This window comes from Strix uralensis, chromosome 3 (genome assembly GCF_047716275.1).
Source record: "Strix uralensis isolate ZFMK-TIS-50842 chromosome 3, bStrUra1, whole genome shotgun sequence".
In the NCBI taxonomy this organism is placed as follows: Eukaryota; Metazoa; Chordata; class Aves; order Strigiformes; family Strigidae; genus Strix; species Strix uralensis.
In genome coordinates this window covers 79,889,868-79,908,946 of record NC_133974.1, presented here as the reverse complement: position 1 = coordinate 79,908,946, position 19,079 = coordinate 79,889,868, and the positions used below count along the sequence as shown (strand labels likewise).

At 39.8% G+C, this 19,079-nt stretch overlaps 1 protein-coding gene across 4 annotated transcripts in view; it reads left to right on the top strand.

The window, feature by feature from the left end:
- Window positions 1-19,079, top strand: part of RPS6KA2 (ribosomal protein S6 kinase A2) — a 316,658-nt gene that overhangs the window by 33,526 nt on the left and 264,053 nt on the right. The window contains exon 1 of one of the 4 annotated variants that reach the window (XM_074863010.1): window positions 815-1,059. The exons of 1 other annotated variant lie outside the window; for it this stretch is intronic. In XM_074863010.1, coding sequence (XP_074719111.1) covers window positions 1,012-1,059 — 48 coding nt within the window. In that variant the 5' untranslated portion in view covers window positions 815-1,011. Of the gene's footprint in view, window positions 1-814; window positions 1,060-2,357; window positions 2,656-13,474; window positions 13,532-19,079 lie in introns of those variants that run through there. 2 more of the 4 variants (XM_074863011.1, XM_074863012.1) reach the window with 2 other exon arrangements.

Genomic DNA, 19,079 nt, shown 5'->3' with positions numbered 1-19,079 from the left:
TGTGTAGCCTCACAGACGCTGTCTCTTGAAGCACTGCAGTACTAGTCAGGGAGGTAGCTTGATCATGAAGTGTTTTGAAACTGATTCAACTAGCTGCTGCAGTGTGTGCGCCATTCTTAAATATAGGAATTATCCCATGGGCATAATTGGGAGTGCACACTGTTCCAGAACAGGTTGTCCTACAGCACCTTGCTGGTTTAGGACATCAGTGGCCCAGGAGATGCAGCATCACTGTTGTGCTGTTGAGCGCCTTCCTTCCAAATCTGGAGCTGAACTTTGCTTTCCCTTTGAGAACCTGCAAGCAGCAATACTCATGATCTCTGGTTCCTATGGCATTGAATCAAACTCAGCATTGGTACACGCTATAAATACCTCCATGTGTATCTGTAGATAACATCTTTGTGTGTGATCTCTTTCTTCATAGAGATTTTTCTGAAAACTATTCAAAGGAAATGTCTCCAAGCAATTTAAAGAAAACATAAATGACAGGCTCTTTTCTGTGCTCAGCTGAGTCGCATACAATGTGCACAATTAACAGGTGCAAGGGGGCAAACTGCACTCAGCAGGCAATGCTGGGTAGCTTCCAGAGTCCTCGAGGTTGAATGAGTTTCTCCTGTAGCATGGCGTTTGAAAGGACCAGCGAGATACTGAGCATCTTGGTACCTCTTACATTCTCCTGTAAATTCTTGCCTCTGGATAAGCACCTTTCTTAACTTTGCAGGTTTTCTAGGAAAAAATGCAGACCACATACCTCTTCTCTTCCTTATGCTGACAACACGGCTATAGGCTTCAGCTGGAGCTGGAGTGTCTGTATATAGCTTCCTCATTTGAGTCAAAGATGAGATCCAGCCTAGCTCTTGCCTTTTAATCTGTTGCTGGGCTGGCGTCTGGTGACGCGTTGAGCTAAGCTGGCTGCAGCGAGTTAATAGAGAAGACGAAAGGTGTCAAACCCCTGCAGAATGGCTCAAGTACTTTCAGTATCTGACCTGTATCCTGAATGCTGAAAAAAAGATGATAAAGCTGCCTCACAAGAAATTACAGAAATTTTTCCTTAAAAAGGTAAAATGCTTTTTTTCTTGCTGCTTTTCTTGCTTTAATTAGGTTGATGACAAAGTTTGACAGTTGCATTGTTTTTGTGCAGTCAGCCTTGTGTTTTCTTTGCACCGAGATGCCTCAAACTGTTCTCTTGATGTAATGTTATTCTTGGCTTGTGGTTTGGGACATGATGAAAATCATCAAACCTGTACTCAACCAGCATGCTACATGGGTTAGTTTGATTACAGCTGCAGTTTACAGGTTCTGTCACCCTGTTGTGTTATGCTGCCTTTCAACCTTGCTTCTTGACTCAGTGACACTGTATATTCTGAATCTGTTAAGCAATTTTAGTGCTCTCTAAGTTTTTTGCAGTGTGAGAGAGAGAATGCTGCTTATTGACTGCTGCTCATTTAAAGCTGATATTAAAAGATGATGTGTGTATATTTTACATGTAGGTTGTGTATTTGTACTCTGTTTTCAAATATAGCCGTGTAATTCAGTAGAGATATGGACACATCTCATAAAAAAACATATTATACTTTCAAGTAGAACTCTGTTTAAAACTACCTGGGTTTTAGCTTAAAACTACCCTTAGATAATATTTTTCTGTTATGCACTATATTTAGCTAGGTATTGACTGCTGTGGTAATTGGCTATCTGAAATAGTGTTCTTTAGTGTCTGTGTTATCTATGGATTCTATTTGGCAACATATAAACATTTATATGAAAATATATATGCTTTTTTTTTCCCTCTCCCTCCCTCTCATCTTGGCTACTCATACACACAGTTTATTAGTGTTTGATCAGAAGCACAGTCTGTTTATTCTGTAGAGCATCTCAATTCTAGTGCAGGGCGCTGTCAGTTTTAGTCAATTGGAGTTTTGCATGCAGTTATAATTTCACACGTATGGAATTTCATATTGATGTCTGTAGTATGCTGCTTCAAAATAAAATATTCAATTTGATTGCACTCAGACTAAACAAATTTTAAAGGGGTATAAGAGAAGACAGTTTCATTTCAGTGCAAGTGAGAACCTGGCGCATAGTTCACTGATTTTTGGCACCTTCACAGATGCAGATGGTTGGTTGTACCTCTTACTCTGGAGTAAATTTCCAGCATTTAAACATTGACATCACAGTTATGCAGTTGAACTGTTCTTCTGGGGTTTCTTATGAACTGAATTTTCCCTCTTGCTGGAATATATACTCCTTACTGCCGGCAATATCTGATCAGACGGTCATAATTCCACTAGGATATAATAATAACTGTGGATTTTCTGTTATACTCTTGCACGTAGGACTGAAAGCACCCAACTGATTAATGTGGGTTTAAGTGCAAGAGAAAGATGAATTATGCTAGATTTTATTTCAATATAGTTTCTGAAAATGTATCTAATTGAGCTACTACTTTGGAGTGATAAAGTGAAGGTGGCTGCAACCAAGAAGGTGATGAGCATAATTCGACATGAAAATAGCAGTAGTTCATTGATAGTCTTGGGAGTCCCATAGCAACTTCCTCTCTCATAAAAAGATGTTTCTGTATGGTGCCACACAACAGAGATTTTTTGAATAGGATTCACATACTTGACCGTGTTGATGGTTCATGTTATTTCTCTGGAGGTGAGTGGAGTATTTTCAACAAACTATGGTTTTATTTGTGGTAATGTGTGGAACAAAATTGGTGAAAGTATCTGCAGTCCTCCTAAGAGTTATCTGCTAGTTCAGTTTGTTAGAGGCCTTTTTCTAAATGCTAGGAAGGGGGGGCACCCCAAAACAAGTGGATCTGTGTGCATACCTTGGACTCAAGTGAGTGCATGAACATACGAGGACAGAAACTTGACTTGGACTGGTCTTGTGCTTTGATTTAAGTGACAGGATTCAATAGCGTATGTGATCCCAGATTACCAGATTTACACTGTAGCCTAGTTAGTGTTGAGAATTTTGTTTCCTTTCCTCTTTAATGACTGTTGCATGTAAGCAGGCAGTGTTGTGGTTAAAAAAAGGAAAATAATGTAATCTCCAATAATCTGAAGATTAATTGGGTGAACTATGTCTTTGAGTTGTGGCTGGGAAGAATTAATGGATATTTTCTGGTTTTTGATTTTTTTTTTTTTTTCTTTTCTTTCTTCTGTCATAGTCAGGTATGGAATTCAGCTAATGATTTCTTCCTTTACTTATGTGGCCACTGTCACAACAATAGCTTTTTGGAGGGAAGTTTTGAAAAGGACCCATAGATCCCTTCTTACTTTTATGAATACAACTTTACAACGATTTACCTGATGGCTAGCCTACCTGAATATCGTGTAGATGTTGGTGCAGCTGAGTAGCTGAAAGAACATGCTTTTAATTTTGTATATGAAAGAATGCTCTAAATTGACAAGTTCCTTAAAATAAATAAGTAAATCAGGATGGTCCTGTATTTTCCAGGAAAAAGTATCTACTGAAGAATGACATCGAATTTGATTATTGCAGTGAACATCTCCTCCAGAGCTTCAATACTCAATATAATGTACTGAAGTTGCAGTCGAACACCTTATCAGATGTTACTCAGCTTGCTATTTGTGTAGGCACCAGCAGCTCTGAGACAAGTGAATGATGCTTTTTATGTACATGAGGGGTGGTTTCAGAGTTAAGCCTTTAATGGCTGTGTTGAAAACATGATTGCCCTGGAGAGTGACTGAAAACTGGCATGTTGTGTTTCAAGCTCACAGTATTACTCAGTGGTTCCTAAAAGAACTTCTTTTCAGGACCAGCAAAAATTAGTTGGTAACAGTACATTTAACAACCTTGTTGCCTACTGAACTTTGAAAGAACTGTTGTCTTTTCAAAGAAAGGACAGCTGCTTAATGTGTGTGTGTCCTTCCATGTACATTTATCTGTGCAACTTGGTCTCTTCTGAAAGCTTTGTCAGAAACAATCACGCAAAGGCAGAAGTGTTCCTCCTATAGCGTAATAACACTGAATTTAGGATGGTCTATGAAATTGGTGTGCATGGAAAATTCAACATCATGTAAGCTGTTAGATTTAAGGAATGGATATGAAAATTATTGCTTGTAGTAAACTATAATTCAGTAATTGAATTGACAGGAGAATAAAAAGCTAGTGCAAAACATTTTGATTTGAATGGCCTTCTGGCAGAGAAAAATATTTTCATTAAAAAGAGTAATTTAGAGTTTCACTGTTTAAGAGCAAGATATAATCTCTGCTAATAGGAGAAAAGCACTTAAGCAAAACAATTTAAGACTTCAGCTGATGCACTCTTTTATAGGGATCTGGTGCTGTAAATGCTGATTGTATGATTTATGGAAATGCGCATGTTCTTTATGTCATCAAAAGGGGAGGCTCTTTAATTTTTTTCAGTGTTGTGAAAAATCATTTGGTAATGACTGCAGTATTGGCAGAATATTGCTCTGTTATAGATTGTGATGAATGTCTCTGCCTTTTCCCCATCACCGCCAATAGATGTTTCTGTCCTTAGAGAACATATGACTGAGTCACTGATACAAAGGAGAGCAGAATGGAAAGATACGTAGCACCAAAAGAATCTGAGAGTGTAGACCTCTTAGATGTCTTTCTGTATATTCACACATATGTGAGCCATACATATGGGCAAGATATCTTGTGATCTTTATGATGTTTCTGGTGGTTTTTCCTATTTTATATAAAGCAATATATTTCATACACATGTCTATAAGATGAGCTTTGTCATATGCGTGCTTGTTGTCTATTGTGTTCTGAGGGATCTAGGCAGCTTGTTGAGTTGAGGAACTGCTATATCTTGGTGATGCTGCCTGTCCATTTTGGGTGGGGGGCTGGAACCCTTCAGAATGGAAGGGTTTTTAAGTCATCTTGCACACACATGCACACACCTCCCGTAATACTCAGTGTCACAGTTCCTGTCCTCAGTGATGATATTGATCAGTACAGGGTCAGCCCTCAGGAGCGCGGGGAATTTTAGTGGTGTTTAACTGACTTGTGTATTACTATGTGACTATTGCAGGGCCGGTGTGTTAAGGCATAGAAATGTGACTGATCTGGCAAATAGTCTGCTTCTGTCATGACTGGGATGTTGTTAGAGAAAGACAGGGATAGTCCTCTCCAAATATGTTAGAGAGTGTGGAAGGCGTGAGAATTCACTTTTGGACCTGGTTTAAATGAGTATGTAGGGTTTCTCTTGTGTTTTGTTTTCTAAATAACCCATTAATGGGGTGGGTGTATGTGTGTATATGTATGGAGGGGTTTTCCTATATCTGGTGCAAAGAAGGTACAGGTTCACTCAGTTGTCAGCTGGAGCCAGCCTCCTTGGCTCAGTTGGCAAAGACCTAGGTGTTCAGTTCATGAGGGCTCTGATTTTGTATATGACATTAGCTGGCCCATTGTGACCACTGTTGACATTGCTTTGTCTCATAAGTAAATGCTAATGAATCTTCATTTCACTATTGTGAAGACTGGGATAGAAAAGCAAAATTATTTCAGCTTTGCAGTTGTAGGGATGCTGTTGAAGCTGGGTATGTGAGTCTTTCTGTTTTTCTCAGCGTATGCTGCCTCAGACTGTTAAGCTGTCTAGAGCTGTTGTGGTCTGGAGCCAGCAAAGCTGCTGACTGGGTATGAGGATGAGAGGTGACTCTAAGTATGAAGACCTGGGGCTAGTCAAGCCAGGCATCTTCCCCACATGACGAGGGGAGGAGAATAGGTTGGAGCTGGGACACCAGGTCAGGGCAGAGCTCTGGAAAGCCAGGCTTGTATTACTGCTGCAGCTGTCAGGGGACTAGAGGGATGAGGCAGACTGGAGAATACTCGGTTTATCACTTCTGCATATGTGGGGCCAGCTGCTACCCTGAGACCCCTACCCTGCATTTTGCAGGAACATTCATCTGCCTCTCTCTGGGGCTCTGGTATAGGCAAGATTGGGCAGGGGGAAAGACTGTTTTGCCACATAAACCAGTCTGTTTCTCTAGGCAACCACCTGCTTTGCTTATGCCTAGTTGACCCCAATGCTGTATTGTCTTCCAGCTATAAATCGGTGTTAAGGAATAACTCATCTTTTGAACACACAGGATTTAACTGCAAGTCCATAGATGTCTTTACAAGGAACCTTGCTGAAAATTGTACTCTAGAAAGTATGTAATTACTTATAATAATTTAGATCTTCAAAATCCAGAACAGGTAATGGCTAGGCATGCCCCTTTGAGCAAGTGATTGCATACAGAGAAACCACTGTCAAACTAATTCCTGAAGCAGCGGTTTTCTGAAGAGAGGAAAGCAGAAACAACTGGACATGATTTCTGTCTGGGCTTAAAAGGAAAAGTTGCAAGCAGGAGCAGTCTAGGCCTCTTGGTCATTCCTGGTCATTTAAAGAGACTTACCTACTGCAGTTTCAGAAGGCAAGTTTTGGACCTGCCTGCATGACATAGGCAGGAATTAGGGCTCTTTGAGACTTATTTTTTTTCCTGTTCTTTCCCCAAGCAACAAGACTTTTATAGATTTCTGTCCTCTGTATTGATGTCAGGGTTGCAAAGGAGTGTTTTATTTGGGGGAATTGGGGAAGGGTTTTGTTCTTGATCTAAGCAACGTATGTATTTTTCTTCTCACTTTCTTCTCAGAAATAGCTGAACCAGTCAAGCTTGAAAGTCTGCAGAAGAATTGAGCCTGAGGCAGTCTTCTGGCATAGAAAATTTCAGTCTAAATAGTCTCGATTTGGCAGAAATAGGAGCAAATGAAGCATGGTTCTGTGATGGGGATGTCAGCAAATTCAACAGGTGGTGGTGCTTGTGGAGGTGGTGTGGGAGCCACAATACTGAGGGATAATGCAATTCAGCTGTTGGGGAACTGTGTCTTCACACCAACCCACCCCCCCAAATTTGAATGTCTTGAGCAATGCCATGCCCAATTCTGTGAGCAGAACTCAAAAAGATCTACTTACACATACTATGTCAGTGGGACAGCTAGTGCTATCCATGGGTTGTGTAACTGGACTGCAGGTGTGATGCAAATGAAGATTAAGCCCCATCTGAGAATGTTGTATGTGGTGAATGTGCGTCAGTGCTGCCTGGGTGGAGTTATGTTGGTGTGTCATGTGCAACGCATGACATGGCAATGATTTCAAGGCCTGGAAACAATAGGGATGCATATGGACAAGAAACTTTTTATTCCGGTACTTGACATGGAGAAAAAATAAGTTGCTTTTAAACTGTCCCAATGCCCCTAATGAGAGGTTTGGGTGGAATAGCAGTAGTTATGTGCAACAGATTTATATGTAATGTGAAAACTCCCTGAATTTCTGATATGAATTAAGGAAGTAAAATAGCAGCTCTATTTTCCTGAGCCTAAATGCTGGATGGGGCTGATGCATCACTCTTTACTGGCATTTTACTGCCAGGCTTCCTTCTTTCTGCTCTTTAAAAAACAGAGAAACAAGTAAAAAAAAAAACCAACCCAAAAATCAACAATACCCCCACCCCCCAACTCGAAAAAAACCCCAACCCACCCCCCCCCACCCCCCCCCCCCAAAAAAAAAAACCAGCAGCAAAAACCACCTTAAAACCTGACAGTGATGCAGAAGGACCTGTGACGGCAAATTCCCACCTCTTAAATGTACCTGTTGACCTCCTATGAAATTTCTTATGTGGAGACTAATACGTCTTAATGTTTCAATAAGCTGTTGATCAAGTGTGAGACAGACCTTGATAATGCTTTGAGAGAAGTTGTATCGTTTTGGCCAGGAATTGTAACCACTACTGGGAGATCTCTGCTTTCAGCCTGCCGCAACTGCTCTATGTTCCTTGCTTGCAGCACGGCTTGTCACCTGCCTTGCCCCCCTCCACAAGGCATCTCTCTTGGCCATGACCCACCGTCATCTTCCTGGGAATGCTGGGTGAGATGCTGGGGAGAGCAGGACCTTGCTGCACAGGGATGTGGGTGTGCTCTCGGTGGACAGTGCTTTTGTCTCCCTGGCTGAGGATGAAGGACTGCTTGAGCTGTCTCCTGAAGCTTACATGTCTACAGTGTTTCACCAACAGGCTCTAATTTCAGTAGGACTGGGAAGGCTGTGAAACAGGGTCTGACTGAGGAATGCTGGCTAGGGTTCCAAGATGGGAGAAGCACTGACAGGGACTGAAGAAAGGAATGGGGATTTTGACACTCATCTTTGTAAAATTGATGTGAATTTCCTTGCTATTGGTAGCCTAGTATGTCGATTAAGTATGCCTTGTAATTTATTATCTTGTTTAAAGAATTGGTAGGTAAAAGAGGAAGACTGCTTGAAACGCCATCGTAAGATTAAACAAAAGAGAACAGAAGCGTTTGGTGTCGCCCGCTTATATACACTAACCTATGTCTTATGTAGGTGTTTGTTAGAATAATATGAAATGTTCTCCCCAGATCCTTGCACAGGGGTGACATCTCGCCTGGAGCAAAGGACAGTACTAAGATCTCTGAAGACTAGTTGCTATAACAACTACTGCCTGAGGGCCTGGTGCTGAGTGTGCAGAAAACGTAAGGCTTCGTTCTTATATGAGGCTTTCTAGTATTGTGCAGATCTTTGTACTGCACAGTGTTTTCTTAAAATGTGCAGTCAAACAAAAACTAAAATTCAGGGGAAGAGGTATGGTATATCACAGCTTTCTCTCCCCCCTTTCCTTTTCTGACACACTTCTCTCCTTCATTAACACAACGCTTGGCATTGTGCAGTGTCTCTTAAAGAGATTGTATGGTTAAGCCACTATTCATGGAAGTCCTCACTTGAAATACCTTTTTCTTTTGTCTGGAGGCAAGTGCTGGTGTTTTGTTCTCCGGGATCTTGCCACTGGCATTTGGGAATTATCTCGAGGCTTCAAATATGTTCCTGTACTCTTTGTGTTTGGGCAAATGCTAGAGTGTAGTAAGCCCTTTAAATAATAAATCTCTTCTGAGTTTCAGAAAGGAGCCCCCTGAGCGGCTGGCTCCTGGCTGTACTCTACTACCTGTCACGTGCCCTCGAGGGCACTGACTAGTTAATTTTTACTAGCAAAGGTGCAGGAAGATGGATGTGTATTTGCTTTGCAAAGAAAAATCGATGCTGTTTGAGGCTTACTGCTATGAATATGCTTTGAATCTCAAATAAGAAAAACATGCAAGAGCTGAGGAATTAGTAGTCTGAAAAGGGCTAATGTGCTGTCTGCTCAGCTGCACAATCAGAGGAAATTATCCCTGAGTCTGTGGTGGGCATGTAATTGTCTTCTGAAAGGATCTTCCAAATGCCTGTGTGTGATATCAGATGAAAGTACAGGGCTCAGGAAACTATTGCATAAGAAATGTTTTTCTCCCAAGTTCACTCTGTTCTGATATGTTAGAACAATGGGAAAATGTGATTTATTAGTGCCTGAGACACAGTGCACTTGTCAAGTGTAACTGTACTGTAGTTGCTGGATGTATCTCTGGAAAACAGCTGACACTGCTTTCATATCGAGTCTACATTCTCCATGCCTTTCTACGGTTGTTAAGGTTTTTTCTTGTGAGAGGATATGTGGCTTTCTGCAAAGAGAAGCTTTTTGTTTGGTTTCTGTTAATGATTCTTAACTGTGGTGATCTTCAGGTCAAGCTATTGCAGCTTCTGCACCACACTAGCTGATGTGATACATAACACTGGAGACCTGATTGGTTGCAGAGCATACTGCACACAATTCAGCGTAGCTGGTATCTTTGCCTGCAGTGCATTGGGCCTAATTCAGCCCCTGTCGTAGCGCTTTTAGAATCGCTCTATGGCATAAAGGGCTATCCTCCCCCCTCTGTAGCTCCCATGGGTAAAAGACCAGAGGCAATAGGAATCCATATGCTATTAAGGATTGCTGTTCCTGTAGCTTGGCTGTGCCCCGTAGATGCCCTAGCTTTTCATGCACCCCTGAATTCTCTTTGAGCAGTCCCACACTGTCTGCTCCCCTGATACTTCACTGAGAGCTAGTAGAGACTCGTGGTGAGGAGACAGTCGACAGGAGTGTGGTGAAGAAGTGGAACTTTGCATTGAGAAATGATCAGGCTTGGTATTCAGGAAACTGAGTCAGACTGGAGTCATGCCCATATTCTGTGGGGCTTCTGTGCTTAGTGTGGAAATGTGGCATAGGAGTGGAGTTTGTCTGCAAAGAGTTAGTGGCTCAGCAGCCTTTGTGGGGACAAAGTCAGCATGAAATAATTGATATAAAATCTTCCCACTTATCCTACACTCTATTTTTTTCTATAGCCTGTTATTTGAGCATAATGTGTATACTACATTTGTATTGCCTCTCAAAAAAGCAAAATATATTACAGCTTGGAAACTCTTAGTAAAGTCATCTTTGAATGATTGGGAAATCTACACCCCTGGTAGAGGAGTCTGAGGCAGAAAGTGATATTTATGTGAAAGATTCCTGAAATATATAATCTCTTCTCTAAAGCTGTAACTCTTAAGGAAATACAGATTTTTTGATTCAAAGATGATGATGGGGTTTTTATGGGATTTTGGCTTTCTGATCCGTTGAGTGATTTTTTTTTTTTTTTTTGAGACAGTTTTTTGCCCAGTTGTGCTCGTGTCTTCAAGGGAGTGCATATTTCTTCATGAGTTCCGGCAGCACTCTGTTTGTAGTGTTGGCTTTAGTCAGTTCTTATTTTCTGCACAGGTAGTATGCTACATCCTTCATTTTAACTAGACCTTGTGATGATAAATACCGGTTTCTTCTGAAAATTAGAGCTTTCTTCCAAATGGCTTGATGCTCAGTGGTTCCAAACAGGTACTTTTCCCTGCATGGAAATCTGTCTGTTAGGGAATATATCTGTAAGTGCTTCGTGTGCTGTTGTCATTCACATTATTTATCCTTTACTGAACTGCAAAACTCATGATGTATTATAGAGGGGAGAATGAGTTATCAGCTTCAAAACCAATTCATGAGTATCTTGTGTGAGCAAGTTGATTTCATTCCAGCATCACCATTTCCTTCACAGATATCTTGAATAGCAGTTAGTAATGTGAGCTTTTTTCCTCCCTTTAATTTACTGCTGTTCTATTTCCTCTCTGTCTTTCTGACATATTTCTTTCAAAGCTTTGGTCTGTTATACTCAATCTCTCTTTCTTTTTTTTGATCTTTAGCAAATAATCTTCAGTTTTAAAAAGCAATAAACTGGTAATAACGTAGTTCAGTGAATCATGAATTCACATAAAAATAGACTTTATAAGTTCATTAATGCCAGGACAGCATAAAAGTTGTCAATTGTCTTTGAGCTTTTTTACTTGCACTGCCTCCTCTGCTAGTTTTGTGGTTGGTTGGGGTTTTTTTGGCTTTCGGGTTACAGTCTCTATTCCAATTCAGTGGTGGTTGTGTATGATGAGTTTTATGACATAAAAGCTTCGGAACTACAATACCCAACTTGTCACTGTCAATGAGTTAACGGCCCAGATTCTTTCCTGATCCTTTTACTGGGATGCCAGAAAGTCCTTCATGAATTTGATGGTACTTGATACAATGTATGTGAGCATGTCAATATTTTTGCCTCCTGAGTAGACTGTACAAGACACAGAACTATTCTTATAGAGGCTTCAACTTCTTTCTTTCTGTTCTTAATGTTCATGTATTTCTTTAGCTATCTCTTTGGTTATACCTAGTTCTGTACATCCATCAGAAATGGACCTATGTTTGTGCTGTAGTCTATACTGATACTCTCAGGACCTGTTGGATAAACTGGGACAGACTGGAGAAGGAAGAAGAGAAGCAACTCCAGCTACTGCACGGTATTTAAGTGTAGTCATCTTGTACATCTGCACTTAAAATTTAAGTACACATTACTAGATGTAAGCTAAATAAAGTTTGCAGGAGAAATTAAAAAATAAAATATGCAGCTTTCCTATATCTATTATACGACATATATCATCTGAGTACTAGCTGTGATTATGGTGCAGCAGGATGGCTACCAAATTGCAAGTCCAGTGTAACTACTGTTTGAACTTTTAGCAGTAACTATGTCTACTCAGAGTAGTTGGCAACATTACCTGAAGGCTCAGAGCCTTAAATTCCAATGATGCCTTTGTGCTTACCCAGAAATTTTGACATGTACAAACGGTAGTAATTGCTGGTCTTGCAATGAAGCAATGGTAAGTTCATCTATTTTTTTTTTTTTTTTTTTTTTTGTAAGGCTTGTGGAAACCCAAATGAGAGGCAAGAATTAGGATATTTGGATGCTGTTTCTAGCTTTGCTCTGAATGTTTGGTTTAATATTTCTGTATCCTGGGCCACAACATCCCTAACTTTTAGCTTGTGGTGGTTGTACTTCTCTGAAATGAGACTTACGGGGAAAAACTGAAAGAATAGTTCTTGTTGTTTTAAAGTTTTCCCTTTCTCAACTCCCTGTTTATTTTTTCATGTGTCTTCCCTAGGTGAAATTTGGGAACACAATTTAAGCAGCATCCTCCAAAATGCATTCAGTCAGGTCCTCTGAATGTTTTAAGGTTCAGCCTTGCTATGTGTTGCTGTTGCTGAATAGTTACTCTTTTGGTGTGCAGTGGACACAGAGATGTTGTAGGATTCCTGCTTTGTTTGGAATTTGACAGAAACATTTTACCAACTTTCTCTTGCTGTCATTCAGTACTAAAACCTTTCTACAAAGACAAGTGAAACTTGACTCCTTAACTACCTTTTTGCTTGTCTTAATATGTAGCCTATTTTGGAAAAATTGTTTCTCTGGGCTTTGCTTTAAGGAGAATCTTCATTCCCCTGCTGAGTCTAAGGCATCTTAAACTACCAATTTTTTCATGTGTTTCCCCTTAAGGAAAAGCTAGTGGCTGAGCATGGAGATTTTTCTGTCAGGTCTATTGCACCTTCTCCTTGCATTACATCCAAAGGATGCAGTTTTGAAAAATGAAACTTCTTTTTCTTTACCTAAATGACTTTAACCTCTTTCTTTGCTAAAGACTCCAGTTGTCTTCTGGCATTATCCCTGCATTTTTTGCCTTGTTTTAAAGTGATTTCCCATTTGTTTTGTTTGTACCCAAGATTCAGCACTGTAGCTAACAGCAAAGCACACATGCTGTGCACCTTCTGCTGCAGGCACAAGTCATCCTTCCTGCTAGTAGCTGCTCCAGTATTCTGAATGTCATTCAGGCCAAGTTGTTTTTTCTCTTTTTTTGTAACGGTGATCTCTGTCTTTTGCTTTTTCACTTTAATTCATGTTGTCTTTCATTTCTTTAATTGCATCCCCCGTGAATATGGGTATTGACTGTCTGTAGCAAGTATATCCCATATATATTTCTGCACATGCGGCTCTATGTTTTGCTTGCCACACTGAGTCTAGCAGGTATTAGCACTGACACATTTCATCTTTTTTGTAGTTTTCCAGAGTGATGCAGCATCTTATTCCAGCAGTTGCTGTTGACCTTCAGAAATTATTTTTAAAAGGGAGAAACATGCAAGTATTCAGTTTTCAAACTCTCAGGAAGTAAAAACTGCAAACTTGGCACCAATCTTCTCTCAATGACTCTTGGTGCTACTATATAAAGGTAGGTATGAGTCATGCAAAGGAGGTACGGTACCTTCATGTACATTTCCAGATATCATGCAGACATAACTGTCCCTTCCTTGGTGTTTTTCTTACCTGTCTTGGAGGAAATATATTTCTTTCTTGAGAGAAATATATTTACTTCTTGAGAGTAATAAATCCACACTAGTTGTGTAGGTGTAGAGATACCTTACGTTTTTCTTACTAGGAGTTGTGTCAACTCAGCACTGCCAACTTTAACCTGAAAAAGTAACTGTGAGATATGTCTTCATTTTCAGCTCTCCCATGGGCATGTCTGTATTCCATCTCTAACTCGTTTCCTGTACCCAGCAGAGTAATATTCCATCAAGAACACTAGAAATTGTTTCTGAAGGTACCTTTGTAACCTAGCATATAAACCAGGATTTAGTACTTTCTTAGAAAGTATTGTGTGCTATATTTCTAAGACTGGAGTAGTTTCCAAAAGATATCCTCAGAGGTGAGGAATGATACGTTGTGGCTGTGAGGTTCGTGTTAGATCTCAAGTGATGGTCTGAATAGAAGTAATGGGATTGTTCTTTGGCCCAAGTGAAAACAGTAAGCTCCTTAGGAAGACCTGTGTCAGACAAACAGTCCCCAAAAGGCAAGGCTGGGGTGGAGGGTGTAAAAGAAACACGAGACTGATTTTACTAGCTCTAGTCCAGGATGCCCCTTTTCTCATCTGAATTTCTGGTGATAGTTAAATGAGATTTGCAGCACAGACCATGTATTTTGTTTAATCTGATTTTGCCCCCCCTGTTAATAAATTTTGGTTTTAATTACATTGTTTCGGCCTTTGACTAGAGTGAAGTCAGCCCACCATGACATGTCCTTAAAAGAAAAACAGCTTTCTGGCCAATTGGAAACTGAATTATTTTCCATAGGAAATTATCTTCCTTCAGCTCTGCTCACAGGTTGGTGAGAGTGGTACCATTACCAGAGCAAACAGTGAAGGCCCTTTCATGTAGGCATGGGGTCATGCTCAGTAAGATCTCCAAAAAGTCTGTGGGCTGGGGTGCACATTAAGATTAGGGGATAGAAGGTTACAAGTGTGTCTTTTTAGTTTTTCATTACTGTGTTGAAATCAGGGGTGTTTATGCAATCTTTGAAACTTAAAGGGAAATAGGCAGTGTTGAGGGAAGAGCAAATAATATGTCTTTAGTGACCATCTCACAAGGAAGTGAGACTTAAGATAGGTTGCTGATGTTTTTCTACATTACAATAATAGAATCCAATAGGCATGTGGAAGTGTTGTCAAAGAAACACAATACATGTCTTTAGCCTGAACTGTGGTTAGCTTTTTCCTCTTTTACCATAAAATTTTTTATTGAAGTTTCTTGCTTTTCTCACAGCTCTCAGGGTTCAGGTATTCCTCAGCTCTGCCTTCAGAGAAGTAAACTGTAACAGGAGGCAAATGATTATACAATATGATTATCTTTTTTTTCCCCACACTTTTCTAACTCTTGTAGTTAAATAACAATGGAACAATGAATGGACTTTATTCTGGCTTTTTACTTCTTTCTTTGGAATTTGGACTTGCCTTAATGTGGGTTTTTTTCCACGCTAGATTATTTATTCCCTTCCCTATTATGCTGCACTACACTTCTCACTTGTGAAAAACTGCTACACTAAAAAATCTGCAGACATCTTAACATACATTTATTTTTTAAGTGATCATTTTTATGCTCTTCTCAATCCATTGCTTGATGTTGTTTGAAATGAGCCTCTACAAGCCAAGTGATAGACTTATATAAAAAAAGTGTTTTCTGTATGAAAGTTATTCTCATCCCAAACTGGTTTAAAATTCTGTTGGAAGTTCTCTGCATTTGTAACTCTAGACTTATATTGTTGTGAGTCATTCAAACCACAGAAATGGAAAGTGAATCTAGATTTTCAAAATAGAGCTTTTGTATGAGCTTACACGTTTGGTGTAGTTCTGGTACTGGATTTCTGTGGAAGGCTGATGCAGCAAGCAAATCATTCTGTTTCTTAATGCCCAGTTGTTGATAGGATCTCGTTCCCTTTTATTCTCTCCTTCCTATCCTGCCTTCCTGATATTCATACTGTTTTCCTCCTCCCTCAAGGATAAAAGAAAGCCCTGTTATTAAAAAAAAAAAACAAAAAAAACCCAACACCACCACCTTCTCAGCTCACCTTGCTCAACTGTAAGCAGCCTGTAAGTCTGGAAAATAAAGCTGCATTTACATAGACTGAAACAGCTAAGGCAACTGCTGCAGACGCTCTGGCTTTTCCTTAAGCTTTTTAATAAAAAGGAAAATGAATGCTTACTTAAATTTCATCTCAAGAGTATTATCTCTGGAGGCTTTAACAGAATGTGTTGTTTAGCTCTGAAAATCAAGGAGATCTTGCAGCCATGGGAGCCCTTTTTGTTGCACAACAGGTGCAGCTGGTGTTTATCAAGTTTCTGTGTTGAAAAGCTTAGAATTTAATTTTGGGCAAGTTGCAGTGCAAGAGGTGGCAATATAGGATGGAGAGGTTAAGGAAAGGGGAACAAATCTGTGTTATTAAGGTTATGTAGTTACTTAATTTAAGAAGTGAAGAAAGAGGGTAAGAATCTTCTAGTACTTTTTTCCCTCTCCTTTGAACAATTTTGGGGAAGAACTTGCCTGGGGAGCTGATTCCTGAATTGGGTAACACCAGTATGTGTTGGTGGACCTTGAACAAAAACCACTGTTAAATTAGTACACCATTTCCATTTTTCCTCCTCGATCCGCTATGTACACAAATCTGTTAGGAAGAAATGGGAAGTGAAATCTTATCACTATTTCATGCTCAGCATTCAAAACTTAAAGCTTTTACTCACAATATTAATGAAAATTTTGCATGATCATGGAGCGTAAGACACACTTCCATCAGATACTAGGAAAATAAAAAGCGAGTTAAAGTTGTTGAATGTTAGTGTTTTCAGAAAATTGTTACAAACAATCAGTTTTTATACTCTCAACATCTTGTATCAGGAGAATATAGATTCAGTATGGTAATAAAATCTCAGTTTAGAGTTACCATAGAGAAAAGAAGAAAGCAAATGTATAGTCATAGTCCCTGATGGAAACTTTACACAAGCTCCTCATTTGGCAGCAACGTGTCAGGAGTATTTTACCAGCTTTCCCATTAGATTTCAGCATGCTGGTTTCTGGTTCTGATCAGGGCAGATGTAGTTCTGGGGTCTGAAGCAGCATGCTGTTTCTGGTATGCTGGGGAAAAAAGTAATCTCTTGTTTACCTGTTAACATCTGATCCAACCACTTATTCCGTATTAGCAGTAATGAATAGTAGTTTCTCAGTATGCTCTGTGTGTGCACGTATGTGAATACAAAAGCTGCTCTGCAGTTCGATGCCTATCTTTAGGAGAGAGGTTGAAAAAGAGTAACAGATGTTCCCCTCAAACAGCATTGAAGCTAGCAAGGTTTTATTAGTGACCAGCCTCATGGACAGAAAAGATGCAAAACACAAACAGCCCGCTGAATAAAATATGCCCAAGTCCTGGTTTTATCCATTGTTTCCATGGCAGCGTGGGGCACCAAGACCTGATGCAGCTGAGTAAACTGGCCTCCTCAAACCTAGATAATGACCCTCTTGCATGCTTGCCAAGAGAGTGAGAAGGAGAAACCTTCCCACCCAGGCTTGCTGGTAAGCAGTACCTCTCACAGAAACAGCTAGAGTTTACAGAAATTAATTTAAAGGCTGTCAGAAAGAAGTAGGAGAAGATAGTGAGAACAAGGCAGAAGAACCATCAGAGACAGGGGTGACTGACACTAAGTGTCTGTTCAAAGAGACGTGGGAGTGGGAAGAAAAGGTCAAAAGGACAGCTGTCAGCACCCTTCTTCAGAAAACTGAGCTGGAAAAAGAAAGCAGGGTGTCTCAAGAGGGGATGGATGTCTATTTTGGGGAAAGTGAAAAGGAAGGTAGGAGGGAGCATCTTGTAAGATGTTGTAAGGAGCTGGCTCAGGTGGTCACTGTTTGTGCAGCCTTCTGACTGAGCCCTCCTTTCTTGGGGCAGATGCCCAGACAGGATGCAAACAGAGAAGAAGGGAAGCTAATGCTTTTGCTTTCTATTGCTTTACAACTCCTCCCAACCTGCGTCACTCTAGAAGGATCTATAGTGTACATTTTAATTAAGAAGTTTAGTCTGGAATCCTACAAGCCGATTTGAGAACCAGCATTTACAGATGAGTGACTTTTTTAATTTTCCTCTTACGTTCCCAGTGAAAGGCTTGTGAATGAAAAAAAAAAATTGTGATGAAGTTTATAGTCTGCAGGGTGCTGTTAGATTGAGACTGGTGTAATTTGAAATAACTTATAATTCTGGCATGAAGTTTATTTTGTGTAAACTGTATTATAGTAACAATATATGATAAGATAAAATAACTGAGTCTGCCTATTTGAGAAGACTATCCAAATGAAACCGATTTGGACCTTTTATTACTAGTGAAAAATACCTAAAGTTTATATACCTTTGCAAATAACTAAAATGCAAACTGAAAGGGACCCATAGCTGTAGACGGTTAGTTGGAGGTCAGCAACGGGATAATGTTTCACATTAACCGAATTGAATGAAGGATGAGTACAAAACCATATAAAATCCGTTAATTCCTTTAAGCCCCCACTAATCTGTGTGATAGTGCCATCCCAAAGGATTATCCACAAAAATCGGTATGTGGAGTATAGTCATAAGCATGATGTTCAGCCTTGCAGCATTGCTTGTAACCCACCAGCGCTTTTCAGAAACTGCATTGCACGTCATTTTCTTCTCTTTGACCAAAATAAGAGTGTCTTGAAGTTTAGAAGTGTGCGTATCATTCTCTTCCTCCTTGTCCTCTGCCTTTGGTTTCCTCAAGAAACTTACATTGGATGGTAACGTGTTTTTCCAAATGGTCTAAGACACGGGTTTTTGTTTAGATTGTGTTTAGTCAAGAATGGAAACATTGAAAACAGGAAAGTTCCTGACATGCTGGGAAAAAGCAAATTAACACCTGCATGTTCATCATCTCTCTTTACAAATCACATGTTGTGGCTATTTATTTCAGGCTTAATATTCTTTACTCAAACTACCAGAGATTAACAAGGCTCTGTCTACTCAAAGGACCATTTGACCTACCATGGTTTCCTCTCATTCCTTTCTTTTCCTTTTCCACCCCTGCCCTTAGAAGTATTTCTCAAGAGAAACAAGCTGAAAAATCCAAACCGTCATCTTAGAGCAAAGAATTAAAAGGTGTCTCAGTTATACCTAGACAAGTTGCTCTTTCTTGTTACATGCATATGTTATTCTTTCTTCACTGATCTCCGGGTTTAGTATTGAGTTTTGTTTTCAAAAGATGGAGACATACTTCAAAGCTGTCTTGAATCTGTGACACTGGAAAATTAAGAAGAGGTAGATATGGGGAAAGTGTTTTTACATTTGAGATATCACATGCTTCATTAGGAATACAATTTAATTGAAAATCAGTTTTGTTTACAGTTTAGCTTCATAAGCTTTTATTTACTCTTTGCAGCACTGATTTCTGTGCAAAT